Source organism: Gracilinanus agilis, chromosome 5 (assembly GCF_016433145.1).
Source record: "Gracilinanus agilis isolate LMUSP501 chromosome 5, AgileGrace, whole genome shotgun sequence".
In the NCBI taxonomy this organism is placed as follows: Eukaryota; Metazoa; Chordata; class Mammalia; order Didelphimorphia; family Didelphidae; genus Gracilinanus; species Gracilinanus agilis.
This window is the reverse complement of record NC_058134.1, coordinates 254,102,251-254,120,172: the sequence shown is the minus strand read 5'-3', so window position 1 is coordinate 254,120,172 and position 17,922 is coordinate 254,102,251. Positions and strand designations below refer to the sequence as shown.

At 34.5% G+C, this 17,922-nt stretch overlaps 1 protein-coding gene across 1 annotated transcript in view; it reads left to right on the top strand.

Annotated features, from left to right (window-relative positions):
* The window catches only part of OTOGL (otogelin like), a 220,029-nt gene that overhangs the window by 158,890 nt on the left and 43,217 nt on the right, over positions 1-17,922 (top strand). Inside the window, exons 35-41 of the mRNA XM_044679180.1 lie at positions 3,640-3,719; positions 4,825-4,881; positions 7,890-7,960; positions 12,680-12,857; positions 13,686-13,828; positions 14,288-14,311; positions 14,408-14,500. Of these exons, the coding sequence (XP_044535115.1) occupies positions 3,640-3,719; positions 4,825-4,881; positions 7,890-7,960; positions 12,680-12,857; positions 13,686-13,828; positions 14,288-14,311; positions 14,408-14,500 (646 nt within the window). The remainder of the gene's footprint in view (positions 1-3,639; positions 3,720-4,824; positions 4,882-7,889; positions 7,961-12,679; positions 12,858-13,685; positions 13,829-14,287; positions 14,312-14,407; positions 14,501-17,922) is intronic.

Below are 17,922 nucleotides of genomic sequence, written 5' to 3'. Positions count from 1 at the left end.
TTAACTTCCCTTTCTACCTCCTCCCTTATTTTTCCCCCTCTTTTTTTTAAAGGCCTTATGAATTCCCTCCCCTTTCTCCCCTCCCTTTTTTTGACCTCCCCACTCCCCTGCTCCCCTTGGTTTATCCCTTCTAACTTTCTCAGAAGGGTTAGATAAGAGTTTTATATCCCAAATGGATAGTATAGCTACTCTTCCCTCTCCAGGTTGATTACACTGAGAGTAAGGTTTGATTATTACCTCTTTATGCTCTCTTCCTCTCCTTCTTATAATAGTATTTGTCCCCTCTCCCTCCCATGCCCTCTTTGTGTGTAATAGAATATTCTATTTTCTTATTCACTCAAGTTTCTCTTGGTGTCCCCTGCTATTCACCCCTCTTTCCCATCCCCCATGCCATCTTAGATTATTTAGTGTTCCACCCTCACCCTGTGAATTATTCTTCTGATTACTATAATAGTGAATATTATAATAGTGAATAGAGTTCACTACAGAGAATTATACATAACATTTCTCTACATAGGAATACAGATAATTAGATCTCACTGAGGCCCTTAAAAAGGCAAATTTAAAAATTATAAGTTTTCTTTCTTACCCTCTGTATCTTATTTACCTTTTCAGGTTTCTCTCGATTTTTGTGGTTGGATATCAAACTTTCCATTTAGCTCTGGTCTTTTCTGTGCAAATACCTGGAATTCTTCAATTTTGTTGAATGCCCATACTTTCCCCTGGAAGTATATAGTCAGTTTCGATGGGTAGTTGATCTGTGGTTGCAGGCCCAGCTCTCTTGCCTTTCTGAATATCGTATTCCAAGCCTTGTGATCTTTTAGCATGGAGGCTGCCAGATCCTGTGTGATCCTGATTGGTGCTCCTTGGTATTTGAATTGTTTCTTTCTGGCTTCTTGTAAGATTTTTTCTTTTGTTTGGAAACTCTTGAATTTGGCAATTATATTTCTGGGTGTTTTCTTTTCTGGATCAAATGTCACAGGTGTTCTATGAATCCTTTCAATGTCTATGTTGCCCTCTTGTTGTAGGACTTCAGGGCAATTTTGCTGGATTATTTCTGTTAGTATGGAGTCTAGGTTTCTATTAATTTCTGGTTTTTCTGTAAGACCAATTATTCTCAAATTGTCTCTTCTAGACCGGTTTTCTTGGTCTGTCACTCTCTCATTGAGATATTTCATGTTTATTTCTATTTTTTCAGTCTTTTGACTTTGTTTTATTTGTTCTTGTTGTCTTGAGAGATCATTAGCTTCTAATTGCTCAATTCTAGGCTTTAGGGATTGATTTTCGGCTATAATCTTTCGGTTTTCGGCTATGATCTTTTGATTTTCGGCTGTAATCTTCTGGTTTTCGGCTGTAATTTTCTGGTTTTCGGCTATAATCTTCTGATTTTCGGCTATGATCTTCTGGTTTTCGGCCATAATCTTCTGGTATTCCTTTTCAATCTGGACATTTCTGGTGTTCAATTGGCTTATCAGTTCATTTGGTTTCTGAGCGTCACTTTCCATTTGCAAGATTCTACCTTTTAAACAGTTATTTTCTTGCCAGATCTCTTCCATTTTCCTCAAAATCTCAGTTTTGCCCTCTTCCATAGCTTGTGAGGAGTTTTCCTTATTTGAGGAGGGTCCAGATGGTTTTTTGTTCTCCTCCTCTGTTTGCTTGGTTGTCTGGATTTTCTCTGTGTAAAAGTTGTTGAGTGTTAAAGCCTTCTTATTCTTGTTGTTATTCTTTCTCTTCTGAACTTCCTGAGACTGGGTAGCCATCTTTAGCCCAGCAGCTTCTCAGGTTTATCCTCACGCTCAGGGTCTGTCCGCGGTCTATTGGCTCCTGAGGTCTGAGTTCTGGTTTTTTCCAAGGTCAAGCCCCCTGGTGGACCCCCTTGCTTGATCCTCCGCTGGAGGTTTTTTTACAGGTCTCAGGGCGCTGCTTCCACAGTCCTATGCCCGTCTGCACTGGTTCCCCACTCAGGGTTTCAGAGCTTTAGCTCATGGCTATGTCTGCCTCCACCCACGCCTCTGCCTGTGCCTGTGCTCTGAGCCCACGCTCTGTGCCCTGCGTCCGTTCTCAGCGTCCTGCTCCTGTGCTCAAATTTTGCGTGTGTTCGTTAGCTTTTTGGGGTCCTAAATCTTGCTGCTCTCAGGAAAAGGCCCCGGAGCTGCCAATGACTCAATGGGTGCACCAAACTTGCTCTATTTCTTTTTAGCTGGCTTCGGCACTATAGGTGGTGTGTGTGGAGGGGGTGGGGGTGAGGTGGTTTTTCAGCCTGCGATTTAGTGAGAGGTGTTACACCCCTTTATAGCATGGAAATGCCTCGATTCCACGTACCTTCCACGCTGTGCCCTGTTGTGGGGTTCCTCCGTTCGTCTGGACTTGTTTTTATGTCCCCTTGAGGAGTTTTGTGTGTTTCAGTCAGGAGAGGTTAAGAGCGGCTTCTTACTCTGCCGCCATCTTAACCCGGAACCCACAGTATTTTTTCTAAGACAGAAGGTAAGGGTTTAAAACAAAACAAAACAAAAGAAGCTCCATGAATTCCTATTGTTTCTAAGCAAAATATATGTTGCCATCTTTGTCATTTAAAGGACTTAACAACTGGAGCTGGGATTCCTTTCCAGCTATAGTATACATCACTTCCCTCAATGTTCTACGTGCTAATCCTGTATATAAATTGCATCTCCTCTCTCTTTGCCTGCAAATAGGTAATTCATTCATGCCTGGAATGTTTCCCCTCATTTTCTTCTCCAAATCTGAGATTCTTTGTTTCCCTCAAAACTTAACTAAAGTGTCTCCCTCCACTGACAGTTACGTTGTATTTACTAGATATACATGTATTTCCTTCTATGTGTTTTTTTTTCTCTCAGGACATATAAACCCTCTCAGGACAGACACATTCAGTTTTATCTTTTTAGTCCAATCTTAATAAATATTTTTATTTGAAGAGGGATAGTTAGGTGGCACAGTTAGATAGAGTACCAGGCCTGAAGTCAGGAGGATCTGGGTTCAAGTGTCAAATTAGACACTTGCTAGCTGTGGGGCCCTGGGCAAGTCACTTAACCCCAAATGTCTAGCCCTTGCTGCTCTTCTGTCTTAGAACTGATACTAAGACAAAAGGTAAGGGTTAAAAAGATAAAACATTTTTCTTGAACTGGTTTAAAAAGTACACGAGTATGATTTTAAAAAGTTACCCTCTATGGGGGAGTGTGAAGGGGAAAGTAAAAACATGAATCATGTAACCATGGGAAAATTTTCTAAAAAAAATAAAATATTTAAATTAAAAAAAATGTTACCCTAACAACGTTATTGTAAAGGTTCTAGAAACACCCTTAGAAAACATTGAGTGACAGGAATGCAGTGAGAACATTGTTGAAGTCGTATAGTATACCCTCTGCCACTCATTCATATGGCAATTTAGGGGAAGAGGGCATGAGATGCTATTATCATGGAAAGGTGTGATAGATGTCAGTCTGACCAGGGCTGTAACAGAAATTTGGGAAGATGCTAGCACAGTTAAGTATACATATACGACTTACAGTGTGTGGGTTTTTTTCCCAAGTTGGCATCAAATAAATATTTTTTTCACTCATGATTCTATGTTTTTGGATTTCAAGAATGATACTTATACCTTTTTGAAATAAATATTTAAAGGGTTGAAGGATGCTTGCCATACTGTCCTAGAAACATGATCCTTGATGAAGTCACACTTAAATGTGTTTATCCTGCAGACTGTAAGTATATGTTCCATTTTATTCTGGGTAGAAATATTCATTTGTTCCTCGATGTTGTGACTAATAAATTTCACATTGCTGATCATCTTTTATAATTCCATCCTTTTCCCTTGGTTCTGTGGTTGATATTTATGCATTTTATTTGCACACTACTCTTTCCTCCTAAAGTATCTTTTGATCCCAAGACCCCTATATGAGTGGTTCTCAATATGGGAGCCAAGGACCCCTAGGGGGCCCTCTCTTTTACTGTAATGGGTTCAAGAATCCATTAAATTAAATTAAAATCCATTAAACCCATTATTGTAATGAGTTCAAAAATCCATTAATCCATAAAACTTTGCTATTATGATCTTTAGCTTTTAAAATCTATGTAGCATAACACAGTATAATATAAAAGCAGATACACTTCTGTAGATCAAGAGGCAGACTGCATGGCCTAAAAGAAAGCACTGGCCTTGGTTGAATCTGTATGTGTGCCTATTGTTTCCCCTGATAGAATGGGAGGCAGGGATGGTTTCGTTTTTATCTTCATATACCCAGTACCTCATATGGTGTCTAGTAGTAGGTACTTAATAGATATTTTTGGATTAGATTGTAGTCAGGCAGACATGAGTTAAAATCTTCTGTTGGAAATTTATGATGATAATTTATGAAATGAGATTCTATGTGTGTATGTATACATATACACATACATAAATAAATACTCTTTCTCTCTCATTTGCAAACTTCGACTATGCAGAATGTATCAAAAGTCTTAGTGCAATTTTAAGATAGAGTTGAAAACTGAACTAAAACTTTTGGGACAATGAGTTTTATTATTACAAAATAGGATCTTTATATATGTATTACTGTTTTCAAATATGTAATGCAGCTGTTGTATAGAAAATATACATTCATTAAAAAGCATAGTTGTGTCCATAGAAATATCCTTTATTTTTTTAATTAGAGGATATTAATAGTTCATGTTGGGTTCAGTGAAATCTTTTGAAGTTTTAGGGGATCCCCATGTTCATAAGAGGTTGGCAGATTCTATATTGTTTGAATTGTGGTGAGCCCCATCTTGCAGAAATTATGATTTACAAAGCAAATCTTTGTTTCTTTATAGGTATACCTGTGCCAGTGACAGAAGCTATAATCAAGCCTCCCCAGCCAGTGGGCACAGGTATAACTACTATCAGTAACATTAAAAGTTATATTACGCAGAATTCGAATTGGAAGAGTTGAATCATTAACTACTGCTGCATCTACTATCCCATATACTATCTCCTATGACAATTTCATTAACTTCAATAACTTTTGATTAATTTCAAAAAAACAAGATGGTGACAGATTTCTTTTTTTTTTTTTTTGTGAGAAATTTTCTTTTATTTTTTTCATTTAAGTAGTTTTCCATGGTTACGTGATTCATGTTCTTTCCCTCCCCTTTCCCAGAACTGACATGCAATTCTACTGGGTTATATATGTATTATCACTCATACCTATTTACATATTATTCATTTTTTGTAATAATCTTTTAAAAACCAAAACCTCACGTCTAATACCCATATAAACAAGTGGAAAATCAAATGTTTTCCTTCTGCATTTCTACTCCCATAGTTCTTTCTCTGGATGTGGATAGTGTTCTTTCTCTTGAGTCCCTCAAAATTGTCCTGGATCATTGCATTGCTATTAGTATTAAAGTCGATTACATATGATCATCCCACAATATTTCAGTCTGTGTACAATGTTCTTCTGGCTCTGCTCCTTTAGCTCTGCATCAGTTCCTGGAGGTCTTTCCAGTTCACATGGAATTCCTCTAGTTCATCATTCCTTTCAGCACAATAGTATTCCATTGCCATCAGATATCACAATTTGTTCAATCATTCCCCAATTGAGAGATACCCCCTCAATTTCCATTTTTTTGGCACCACATAGAGCACAGTTATGAATATTTTTGTACAAGTCTTTTTCCTTATTATCTTTTTGGGGTATAAACCCAGGAGTGGTATTGCTGGATCAAAGGGCAGGCAGCCTTTTAAAGCCTTTTGGGCATAATTCTAAATTGCCTTCCACAACGATTGGAGAAAGATTTCTTCTTGAGAGATGCCATTCTGCCCCAAATACAAGAGATCACATGTGTAAAGTTCTCCGTAAATGTGCTTTAGAAATATGGGCAATCCTTGTAAACCAAGCAATGGTTTTCAAGTGTGTTTATTGTTTATAGTATGTTGGATAGTTAAAAGTCCATTGAATTTGGAATCAAAGGATGTGCATTTAATCTCATTAGCTGAGTGACTTTGGGCAAATCTCCTAACACTTCTAAGCCTCAGTTTTGAAAAATGAATTTTCTCCTCTGTAAAGTGAGAGTAGATAGTTTCTGGGATATCTTCTAGCTTGAAATATGTGATCCTAACAGTACTATCAGATTTTATTTCTGTCATCAGTTTTAATTCTTCTGTTTTCATTAAGTAGTCTGACACCAGCAGCTCTCCTCCTCTAGAACTCTAGCATCTTCTCAGATCTGGCTTCCATCTTCTTAATGAGAGTCTTTTGTCTGGAAGATGACTTAAGGCCAATTATCAGTGTTCTCCTCCTAGCTGACATTCAAGATCTGTAACTAGAAAAAAATAACACTAAGATAGGCTTGTCAGATAATGAGAATGAAGGATAAGCACAGGACAGACAGAATGCTCATTATTCTAAGAGGAATTCTAAGGAAGCTCCCCTGCCCCAGCATATTAAATGGGATTCCTGTGACAATTTTAAAGTCATATACAATGGAGAGGCATGAGTGGATTATTATCAACATCAGGAAACCTTAAAAGTAGATGACTAAGGTTCCTTGATTATTGCTTTCATCCTTACCAGCAGGACAAATATTAGTCATTATTTTAAGTGCCCTCAGCTCTCCTTTTCTCTTTTGAGTTCTTTAAAGATACATCAGTTTATACTAAACCATCATCTGCTTATAGTCCAAATACTTAGTTTAATTGCAGTGTACCCAGCTAGGTGTTTCCCAGGACAAATATCTTTGGTTTTCTAGAATAAATATATTCTTATTATTCTTATTATAATTACTTAATTTTTAAATCACATCTGGCTATAAAGTGAATCTCATTTCCTTATGGACTTCCATGTAGTTTCACAAGAAAATTAAAAGACCTAAGTGAAACCTCTTAGATGAAAAATAAAGTCTGAGATAGTGGAGGGGAATGAGCACAGGATTTGAAGTCAAAGGACAGTGGTTTGAATCTTAACTTTCACCATTTAGAAAGCTATATGACCTTGGACAAGTCATTTAAATTCTATGATCTTCAGCTTCCTCTTCTATAAAATAAGAGGGTTGGTGTAGAACATCAGTTCCTGACGTGGGGCATCTGGACCCCCTAAAGGTCTGTGTATAGTTTCAGACTGTCTGTGAACTTGGATGAGAAAATCTATTTTAATTTTGATATCAATAAGTTCCTTTATAATTCAATATATTTTATTTTATGCATTTAAAAACATAATTCGGGGGAGTCACCAGACTGCCAAAGGGTCCATGACATAAATATAAAGGTTAAGAACCCAGATCTAGAGGACATTAAAATCCCTTTCAGCTCTCAGTGGATGATCCAATTAATTAAGTGGATAGCAATCTAATAGCATGCTATATACGAGTAATTCTCCATCTCCTGGATGTGTTCTGTAGCATTTATGGAACTTTACAGCTTTTAATTAACCTTGGGCCCCCATCTTTACTCCCTGCCTCCCCTGCCCAAGTGTTTTTCTTAACTGCTTTACCACTGAAATTTTCTTTCATTCAACACTGGAATCTCTTTGAACTTTATTTACTTGGTAGCACATTTCCTAGTTTTGTTGGCTATGTAAAGTTCCTTGAAAATACCAGTTGGTGACCACCCAGTGAACAATTCAAGCCTTGGCACTCCTAGTAAATATTTCCTTAGGCCCAAGATTCCTGTATGCATTTTAGAAATAACCATGACACATTCCACAAATTCATCAAAGGAATTTAGTCAGTCTTAGGAGATGTGCTAGAAAATGGCTCAAAATCCAAATTTGCTGCCACTAAGGAGTCTCTTGTGATATAATTAACTATAAAGACAATTTCTCTTAAATTATCAAATTGGCCTTATCTGGCACCAACAGGGAAGATAACTTGATCCATTTCTATGTTGATGCTCTCCACAGGGCCTCCTGAACCACATGTTCCATCTGAATGCCCACAAGAGGAAGCTCCTACACCTGCTTCAGAATGTGTGGTAATATATCTTAATAACCAGTTAAAAACTCCCCATTATTACCATATCAGAGTGTCTCTGCCTCTGTCTCTCTCTCTCTTGTTTTGTTTAAGTCCTTATGGCTCACTTTCTTTTAAAAAATGCAATTTTATTAAAAGTTGGCTATTGAATCTCAATAAAACCAATTAAACTTGCTTAGTAACTATTTATATTTAGACTAATTTCAGTGCTTAAAGTGTAATAATAGTTTAGGAGCTATCTTTTATTCTGATTGTATTTTTATTTTCATCACTTAGCGCATTACTAGCACCTAGTAATTGCTTAATAAATGCTTGTTGAGGGGGCAGCTAGGTGGCTCAATGGACTGAGAGCCAGGCATATATCAGGGAGGTCCTGGGTTCAAATTTGGCCTCAGACACTTCTGAACTGTGTGGCCATGGGAAATCACTTAGCCTCCATTGTCTAGCTCTTCCCACTCTTCTGCCTTGGAACTGATACACAATATTGATTCTAAGATGAAAAATAATGATTTCTTTAAAAAAATGCTTGTTGTCATAACTTCACTTCACATGAGATCAAATTTATCCTCAAAAACTGAGGATGTCTATTTATTCTCAATTAATTTTCCTTTTATATAGTCCATTCTTTTTTTTTTTTTTTTACCCTTTTACTTCGGTGTATTGTCTCATAGGTGGAAGATTGGTAAGGGTGGTATAGTCCATTCTTTAGGTACATCTCTTGTAGACTTGCATTATTAGAGATTTTCCCAGGTATATTTTTATTTTCCATATTTTGAGATCTTAATTTTATTATAGTAGTCCATTAACATATCACAATTTATTTGACCACTTCCCTTTTGCTAGATATTTATTTCATTTCTATTTTTTAAAAATCAGTTTTATAAAATGTTATGAAAACCTTTGAATAGCTAGATAGCTTCTTTTTTTGTTTTTTTTTAATCATATTTTCATGGTATATTCCAACCATGAGAACACTGGATTAAAGAATATGATTATGTTATATATAATTTATTTATAATATGAAATAACTTGTCATTTTGACTGCCAAATGACTTGTTTTGTTACTTTTAATTTTTTGTTCATTGTTTTATTTTATTCCTTTTCATAATGAATAAGATTAAATATCTTTTTATTTTTTATTTATTTTATTTTATTAAAAAAATCCTTACCTTCCATTTTAGAATCAATATTATGTATTGATTCTAAGGCATAAGAGTGGTAAGGTCTAGGCAATGGGGGTTAAGTAATATCCATGGTCACACAGCTCTGAAGTGTCTTAATCTTTTTAAAAGATTACTGACAATATAAGTTACATCTTTTAAAATTGCCTGATTATTTCCTTTGGCCACTCTTACTGTGGACTGTGAATTATCACTATGACTTCTTAATTATTCCTTATATTTTTTTAGATGCCATTTTTATCTGTAATATTTGTCATAGATATTTCCCCAGTTTTATCATTCTTTTAATTATTTTTTTTGTTTCTCATACTCATAATTGGTCTCTTCTATTTGTCAACTTAAATAAAGCTCCCCTCTATAATTTAGATAAATACTGTATTTCATATTCTTTCATATTTTGTAGGATGTTTTTTCATGTTTAAGTCACTCATCCAATTGGAATTTTTTAGGTATAAGTTGTAAGATGATAGTCTAAATCATTTCCCCACAATATTGCCAACTAATTTTCCCAGTGACATTTGTCTACTCCTTTTTTCTCTTATATTCTATTATTTGAAATACAAATGAATGAGCCCATCATATCTGATGATACTTGTATTATCTTAACTCATTCCAAATTTTCTAGTCAAGTTCATTATATATCCCCTAGGACAATAATGTTTTGAAGCAACTGATAAATAAAAGAACTATTTCACTGAATCAGTGAGACTTTTTGACTCTTAAATTTGTCAAAATGGAATATGCATTTTTAAATGATGTTGAAAAGTAAAACAATCTACAATGTTAGAATAATGTGTTCCAAAGTACACAATGTGTTCAGACAGTAAACTACTCTGGCTATTTTAAATGAACTATAGAAACAATTATTGGCTAGTTTGGGAGTTAGGAAGATCTGCGTTCGAGGCTCTCTAACCCTTTAATAATGAGGCTGTGTGAATTTCATCTAGGTGAGTCTTTTGACGGGAAAAGAATCTTGTTATCAGGGACTACCCACAAAGTATTTCCTAGTTGTAATACCTTCTAGAGGTTGACTTCTGCTAGGCTTTGGGAATTTTGAGTTGCCATCATACAAGGAAAGCTGTCAGAGCAGTATTTTAGAAGAAGAAATAGGTAAATAGGTTGCTTATAATCTGCCTGAAAATTAGAAATGCACATCATTTGTATATATTCCTCATGGGATAATTTTCTTTTGGAATCCTCTGATTAAGCAGGTAATTTGTGAACTTACAGTTGCTTGAAGGGAAATTTGTATAACGCATTTTAGACATGCATTCATGCCCACAAATAATCCCCGGGTTCTTTGACTAGTGAAATTTGTTCAAGTGAAAAATCACTTTTGAAATCAATGAGCAAGATCCTCTATGTGACTCTATCCTGGTAAATAGACCCAGAGGTCATTCATAGAACATCTATATCTTTTAGATTATATTAAAATAAGGGCAGCTAGGTAGCATAGTGGATAGAATGCCAGACCCTGAGTCAGGAGGACCTGGACTCCTATCTGGCCTTAGGCTCTTCTTCTCTGTGTGACCCTGGGCAAGTCACTTAACCCTGATTGCCTAGCCCTCACTGCTTTTCTGTCTTAGAATTGATACTAAGAAGGGAAGAATTTTTAAAAATTATATTGAAAATAGATATGGCTTTTATAATTTCCAATTTTTATCATTAAAACAATTAAATAGAATGGAATTTATGTTTGCACTATTTAGCACTCTTTGGGCTACACTTTAAAACTAATTTGTACTGAATGGGGAAGCCTAGACTGCAAAAGATCTGGGTTTAAATCCTCCCTCTAATAATATTTAGCAAGGAATAGTGGAAATAGCTCCAGCTTTTGGACAACTTGAATTATAATCCCAGTTTTGCGATTTAACTCCTATGAAGTTGGGCAAATTTTTTAACTTCGTTGTGTCTCACCTTCTTTGTTTATATAATGAAGGGCTTAGATGAGCTCTAAACTTCCTTCTAACTGTATTCTTGTTATCCTATGATCTATGAAACTTATTCTTTTGATGCCAGCATACTTCCAAATTTGAAAATATTCATTATTGCATAAGCAAGTTTCCTAATGGGAGTTTATATTTTACTTCAACCCTTTTATAATTTGTTCAGATGTCAAAATGACACGACAAAAAGTGCCATAGGATAAGTTACTCACGGATTTCTGAAAACAAAGACAGGCCTTCTCAAAAATTCAGGCTGAAGTTGTCTGATTTGGCATTTCTGGGTAATTCTAACTCTAGAGCTGCTCTGTTAAATCAGTATTCACTTTTCTGGGGTAAATGGGCCATTGCGTTTGGTAAATCAATGATTGGTTTTACTATAAAAACTCTTAAGCTGGAGAAAGAGTCCCAATTACACAGCTGCTTTTCATTTGTATTGATTTTTTGCATATTTACATTTGTATTTCCACACCATCCTTTCTTCTTCCTTATCCCTCAACAGTAACCGTTACTAAATCTACTCAGTTGCCAAGTTTTATCTTACGTCCATGACGTAACTCTTTTAACTCTTTTTCTCTTTTATACAACCTTAGGATCTGATTGCCTCTTACACTAGCCTCCTACTTGACCTCCCTGCCTCCTCTTTCTGCCTTCTCCAATTCATTATCTATTCATCTGCCAGGCGAAGTTGCACAAAAGACAAAATACCCGAAGTATGTCCCGTCACTACTCAGAAATCTTATATTGCTTCTTAACACCCCTAGGATAAAATATAAACTACTGAAATCTCTCATTTAAAGCCCTCCACCTGCTCTACCTACCTTCCTGGCCTTATTTCATATTTCTCTCTTTTGCATTTTCTCTCTTCTAGTCACCTGGGTCTAATTTATGATTTCTACATGTGACATTCCACCTCCCTCCTCCTGGCCTTTCTACAAATAGTTTCCCAAGTCTGGAATGCTCTTTCCTCACCTTTATCTTATGGAAACACTAGATTTCTTTAAAGAATTGTTCATTCTCTACCTGCTTCATAGTTCCTTAAAATGAGATAATTGATATAAAGCTCTTTGCACACCCTACAGTAGTATATAAATATTAGCCATTATTATCCTCTAATATATGAGTATTCCTTCCATTAAAAAAACCCCTTCCTTCTATAGTAAAGTTAATACTGTGTGTTGGATCTAAGGCAGAAGAGTGGTAAGGCTAGGCAATGGGGGTTAAGTGACTTGCCCACAGTCACTCAGCTCTGAAGTGTTTAAGTTTAGATTTGAACCCAGAACCTCCTATATCCAAGCCTGGTTCTCTATCCCGCAAGCTACCTAGCTGCTACCCCCCATTCTTTCACTTTTAATATTCCATTGCTTTTATGTTTGATATAGTTTATATTTATTTGTTTTTGTAAATGTTGGATTCCCTTTGTTAGAAAAGTATAAGCTCTTTGATGGCAAGAATTATTTCTTTTTATCCCCAATGCTTAGCTCAATGCCTTGCATACAGTAGGCACTTAATGTTTTGTAATTGAATTGCTTTGAAAAAGAAACATGTCATATATGCCTTGAAATAGAAATAATTTCCATTTTTTTTTGCCAACAGCCAGAATACATGGAACCTACATTTACTTGTTACCAATATGTATGTCTTAATAAGGAATGGGTATTGTTTAACCTATCAAGCAATTGCCCAAAGGACACAACCATACCTGACTGTGGTTTTCGAGGAATGCCTGTTCAAGTGAACAATGATACCTGCTGTCCTGAGTGGGAATGCCCTTGTAAGTCTAGACATAGTGTTCAGGAGTTGAGATGGTTCATTCTGGGCACTGAAAACCATTAACAGTAATCGGATCAGAAAAAAAGTTTGAACTTATAAAAGAGAAAATTAGAGAGAAATTGTTTTAAAAAAGATTTGTTAAAGGGATGAGAATATACCTTTCTCTACTCTGTTGCAGAAGTGGAAGGTCTAGAGGTGTAAAAAATTGCTTAAGTCTTGAGATTTTTTTTCTATGTATTTATTGAAGTGTTTTGCTGGTTTTTCTCTTTCTCTTTTTTTCTTTTTTTCCTGAAAACATTCTTTGTTATGTGAAATAGCTCTTCAGGAAAGGGAGGAGTCATGCAGGGAAGATTTGAATGATATTAAAATGAAAGATGTCAGGGAAAATTTAGATGATGGAAAGGAAAAAAAAGTTGTCAATAAGATTTATTTTTAAAAAGCTTTCATTGAAAGACCCCCATTAAGGAGTGAGCCCTTTAACAGTATGTTGAAAATATAAATTGAAATGTAATTTTTTTTAGCACTTCTCAGGAACACCTTCCCAGGATAAGTAAAGAGCTTCCTCTTGAATTATATTGCTTCTCAGGCTTTTTGTGAAAATTAAGTCCATTTAAATTTTTTTCACTTTTAGTTTTTTAAAGTTAGCTATAGAATTTTGTTAAGTAGTGGAATATTGGGATCCCATGTAAGTAAAATCTCAAAATTACTTCTCTTGCATCCAGCACAATCAAACTATTTGGAATAATTAACATTTGTTTCTTTGGGAAAAGGGCTAAAAGCATAAAGTGATTATAAATTTGATTGCTAAATATACCTTTTTATTTTTTAGGTCGATGTTCGATGTTGTCAGAACTAAGCATTATAACATTTGATGGAAATAGTGCAGCATTGTATAGTATGGCTTCCTATATCCTAGTCCAGATTCCTGGGGAAATCATAATCGCTCATATTGAGAAATGCCCCAGTAATCATGTAAGTTAGAATTCACTCTAGTTGGAGTGACTTTTTTCTTTGTTTTATCGAGGCTTTTTATTGTAATCATATTTTCCAATGTACTTCTTCCCAATGAATTCTCTAACAAAGAAAAACAATTAAGCCAAAACATTTAAAATATCAGCCATTTTATGAAGTTATAAGCAACATTCTTCAGCCATTGTTTCCCAGAATTCTACTGAGAGTGTTGTTTATCATTTGTTCCTTAGGACTAATATTAGTATAGTATTTTTTTTTATAAAGCTTCAATTTGAATATTCTCTATATCAAAACTACAGCGAGAAAATTCTCAAGAGATTATCTAGGCAAACACTTTGCTTCCTTTGTTATTTTGCTCCTAAGCAGTTACATTTAAGTGATTTTAGAGGCATTTAATATTTATGGAAAACAGTGGTTAGTAATATATTCTTTTGACAATATATTTTTGTATTTTTTCAGATTGGACATTCCAAAAGAAAGCTAGTGAGTGTTATCTAAAATTTTCATGTATTCTACTTATAGACATTATTGTATATGAAATCATAAAGTTCCAATTTTTGTATATGTCTCTCCTAAAAGGTTTCACATGCAAAGACATCGGGACTTTGTTTTAAGAAATTAAATATATCATCACTTACACATAACATACTTATCAACAGAATAACAAGAAAGGTAAGAAAGTAATTAATAAGTTATAATGGTAAAATTGCTATAGTGTATAAGGTTATAAAATTCACAGTTTTTCCAATTAAGAGACTATACTTTTGTAAACTTTGGTGTTACTAAGGTATCTAAAATAATTTTGTTCATGACCAATTTAGCAATTTTAATTAATATTTTTCCTTTATAATAAGCTAGCATATATATATATATATATATATGAACTTAAAGTTTATAACATGCTCTTACATACGTTATTTTATTTAAACCTCACTATAATCCTGTGAAGTGAGTGCAACAGCTAACATCCCCGCCCCCTTTTTTTAACAGATAAGAAATCTGAAGCTTAGAGAACTTTGTTAAAATGTACAACTAGTAAATGTTGGAGGTGAGATTTGAACTCAGGTTCTCTTCATTCCAAACTCAACTCATTTTCCATTTCACATTTTACCTTTTATTTCAGAGATCCTTAACCAATACACACACACACACACACACACACACACACACACACACACACACACATTCATATATGTGTTAAAGTTAGGATTGGAATTAAAACTTTTGAGAATAGAGATATCAAATTTCAATTTATCAATTTACCAATATTCACTCTCTCTCTCCCTCTCTCTCCCCCCTTCTCCTATTAGAAGATAAGCTTAATGAAAGTAAGACTAGATTTTATTTAATCTTTTTTATTTTAACCAGTTTTTTAAAAAGATTCATACATAACTTACTAGATACCCTTTAGGTCAAATTAAAATGGCAATAGATTTCTAACTTAACAGAAGATTTTATGTATATATAACCTCCTATATATGTGTGTGTATGTGATATACATATATATGTATATATATACACATATATGTGTACAGAACTTTTTTATCACTGACATTTGCTAAGAATGACATGAAAGAATCGTACACTTGGAATTGGGAAGAAGTTTAGAAATCCTCTAAGCTTGTCCTTAACCAAAGAAAGAAGTTTTTATTCCATATCCTCAGAAAGTGAGTATTCAGCTTTTTTTTTTAAACATCTTTTTTTTTTTTAACCCTTAATTTTTGGTGTATTGTCTTATAGGTGAAAGATTGGTAAGGGTGGGCAATGGGGGTCAAGTGACTTGCCCAGGGTCAAACAGCTGGGAAGTGGCTGAGGCCCGGTTGAGTATTCAGCTTTTAAAAGACCTCTCTCGGTAGGGAGATGTCCATATTTGGAAAGTTCTGATTTCAGGAAATGTTTGCTTATATTAATCCAAAATTGGTGTTCTTGAAACTTCCATGCACTAGATGACTTTCTGCTTTTAGGACCAGAAAAGGACAACCCTTACTCTTCTTCTATATAATACTATAAAAATTTGAAGACTTTGTATGTTCCAGTGTATGTTTTCCTTGTATCTTCTCCTCTCCAAGTTAATGGTCTGTATCTCTTTCAACCAATTTGTAGTTACCTTGGTTTGTGGATCTTCCTGTAATTTGTTTTAGTTCATCAATGTTACTAATATCAATTGAAATGCAATGACCAGAAAGCTATGTGTGTCTTCTTTTATAATATGATTAACATGAAAATATATATTTTATGATAATATATGTATAACCTATATCATGTTAGGAGGGATGGGAGAAAGAAAGAACGTAGGATGCAAAATATCGGAAAATTAATATTAAAATTGTGTTGACATATAATCTGAAAAATTACACATTTGTTATTAAAAATGAAATAGCAAGAAATTGAAACATAGTTTGATCAAGGCAGAAAAAAAGTAGGACTATTAAAAAAACCTAGGACTATCACTTCTTTAAATATGGAAAATCTCTGAATAAAACATAAGATTTTATTTGCTTTTTTTGGAGGCACCTATCACAAACCTAGACCTTTTAAACATGAATTACTTTTTAGTCAAATCTTAATTCTTCTATTCACATAGCTATTTTTTAAATTTTAGAGTAAGAATATAAATTTCTTCTTATTAACTTCAATCTGACATCTAACCATTATTCTACAGTTGAGACCTTTTGTGATACTCTCAGTGTATATATTAGCTATTCTCATTTTTGTGTCACACTTAACTTCCTAGCCTCCTTACATGTTATTCCCATTCCCTCTCTCCTCAAGGATTTGGTAAACCATGGACACTGGCTGCCTTGCTATTCCTTGTACAAGAAATTCCACCTCCTTATTCTGAGCTAAAATCTGTTTCTTGATCCCCCTTCATGTCTTTCCTCTGTTGAATATCTAAAATTTATTCTACCGATACACAGTTATTCATACAATGTCTCTACCATTAGACTATGAGTTCTTTGAGACTAGAGACTAGAAATTTCTTTTTAAATTTCACTGATGAATTAATTCATTTGTTTGTTACATTGAAATACCCATTTAATTCTTTCCCTTCCTTCTCTCCTCCCTTTAGAAAAGGCATTTTTTGACAAAAATATATTTGTATACATAAAACTATGCCCCACTTATTTCTGTTTATCAGTTCTTTCTCAGGAGATGGACATACACAAATCATTCTCCAAATAGTATATTTTTTATGAGAAAGATTAATTTTTTTTATCCCCAGCTTTTAACACAGTGTCTGGTAAATAGAAAGTGCTTAGTAAGTATTTGCCAACTGACATCTGTTACTTCTTAAGTATTATTAAAAATATTTCAAACATACCCAAAGCATTTCCCTAAAAAGCTCTCTCTAGGTTGATAATCAATCCATTCTTTGAGTCTGGTTCATTGGCTTATTCACCCTCATCCATATCCAGTCCACATTCCTCTATCTTGTAAACAAAGATGTAGTGATAAGCTTTGGCAAAAGTCTTGGTGAAATATCCCTTTCTATGCTCTTGGCATTTCCCTAATTTATTAGAATGAATAGGGCACAGTAGAAGGAGCATTGAATTTAGAATGAGAAAACCTGGGTTCGAATTTCATCTGTTTCATATTTTTTAAGTATCCATAGGCAAGTCACTTGGCTTCAGTTTTCTCATTCATAAATGAAGAAGGCAGAACTAGCTGGTATTTAAGGTTTTTTCAAGTTCTAAATCTAAAGATCCTGCCAGTCTGAAAGCTACCAAACATAATGAGCTTGGCCTGGCACCATTTGTTCTTAACAACACTTGCTTACTTCTAATGATCACTTCTTCTGTAAGGGTTTATTTTGTGAGGATTTGATTCATTCTAATGATTTTATATTTATGAGAGTAATAAGCTATTCATATTGTACAGATTATCCCATAATTCAGACTGTTTATTGTTAGTGGTTTTCTTTCTTAGTACTTTAAACTGAGAATTTTATATTTGTATTCACACATGTATACAAATAAAAATTTGGAGCTTCATTGAATTTCAGAACTAAAAAGGATCTCAGTGCTTATGTGCTCCAATACTTCAACTCAAAAACTAGTTGATTTGATCATTATGGTACTTAAAAACCAGGTTTT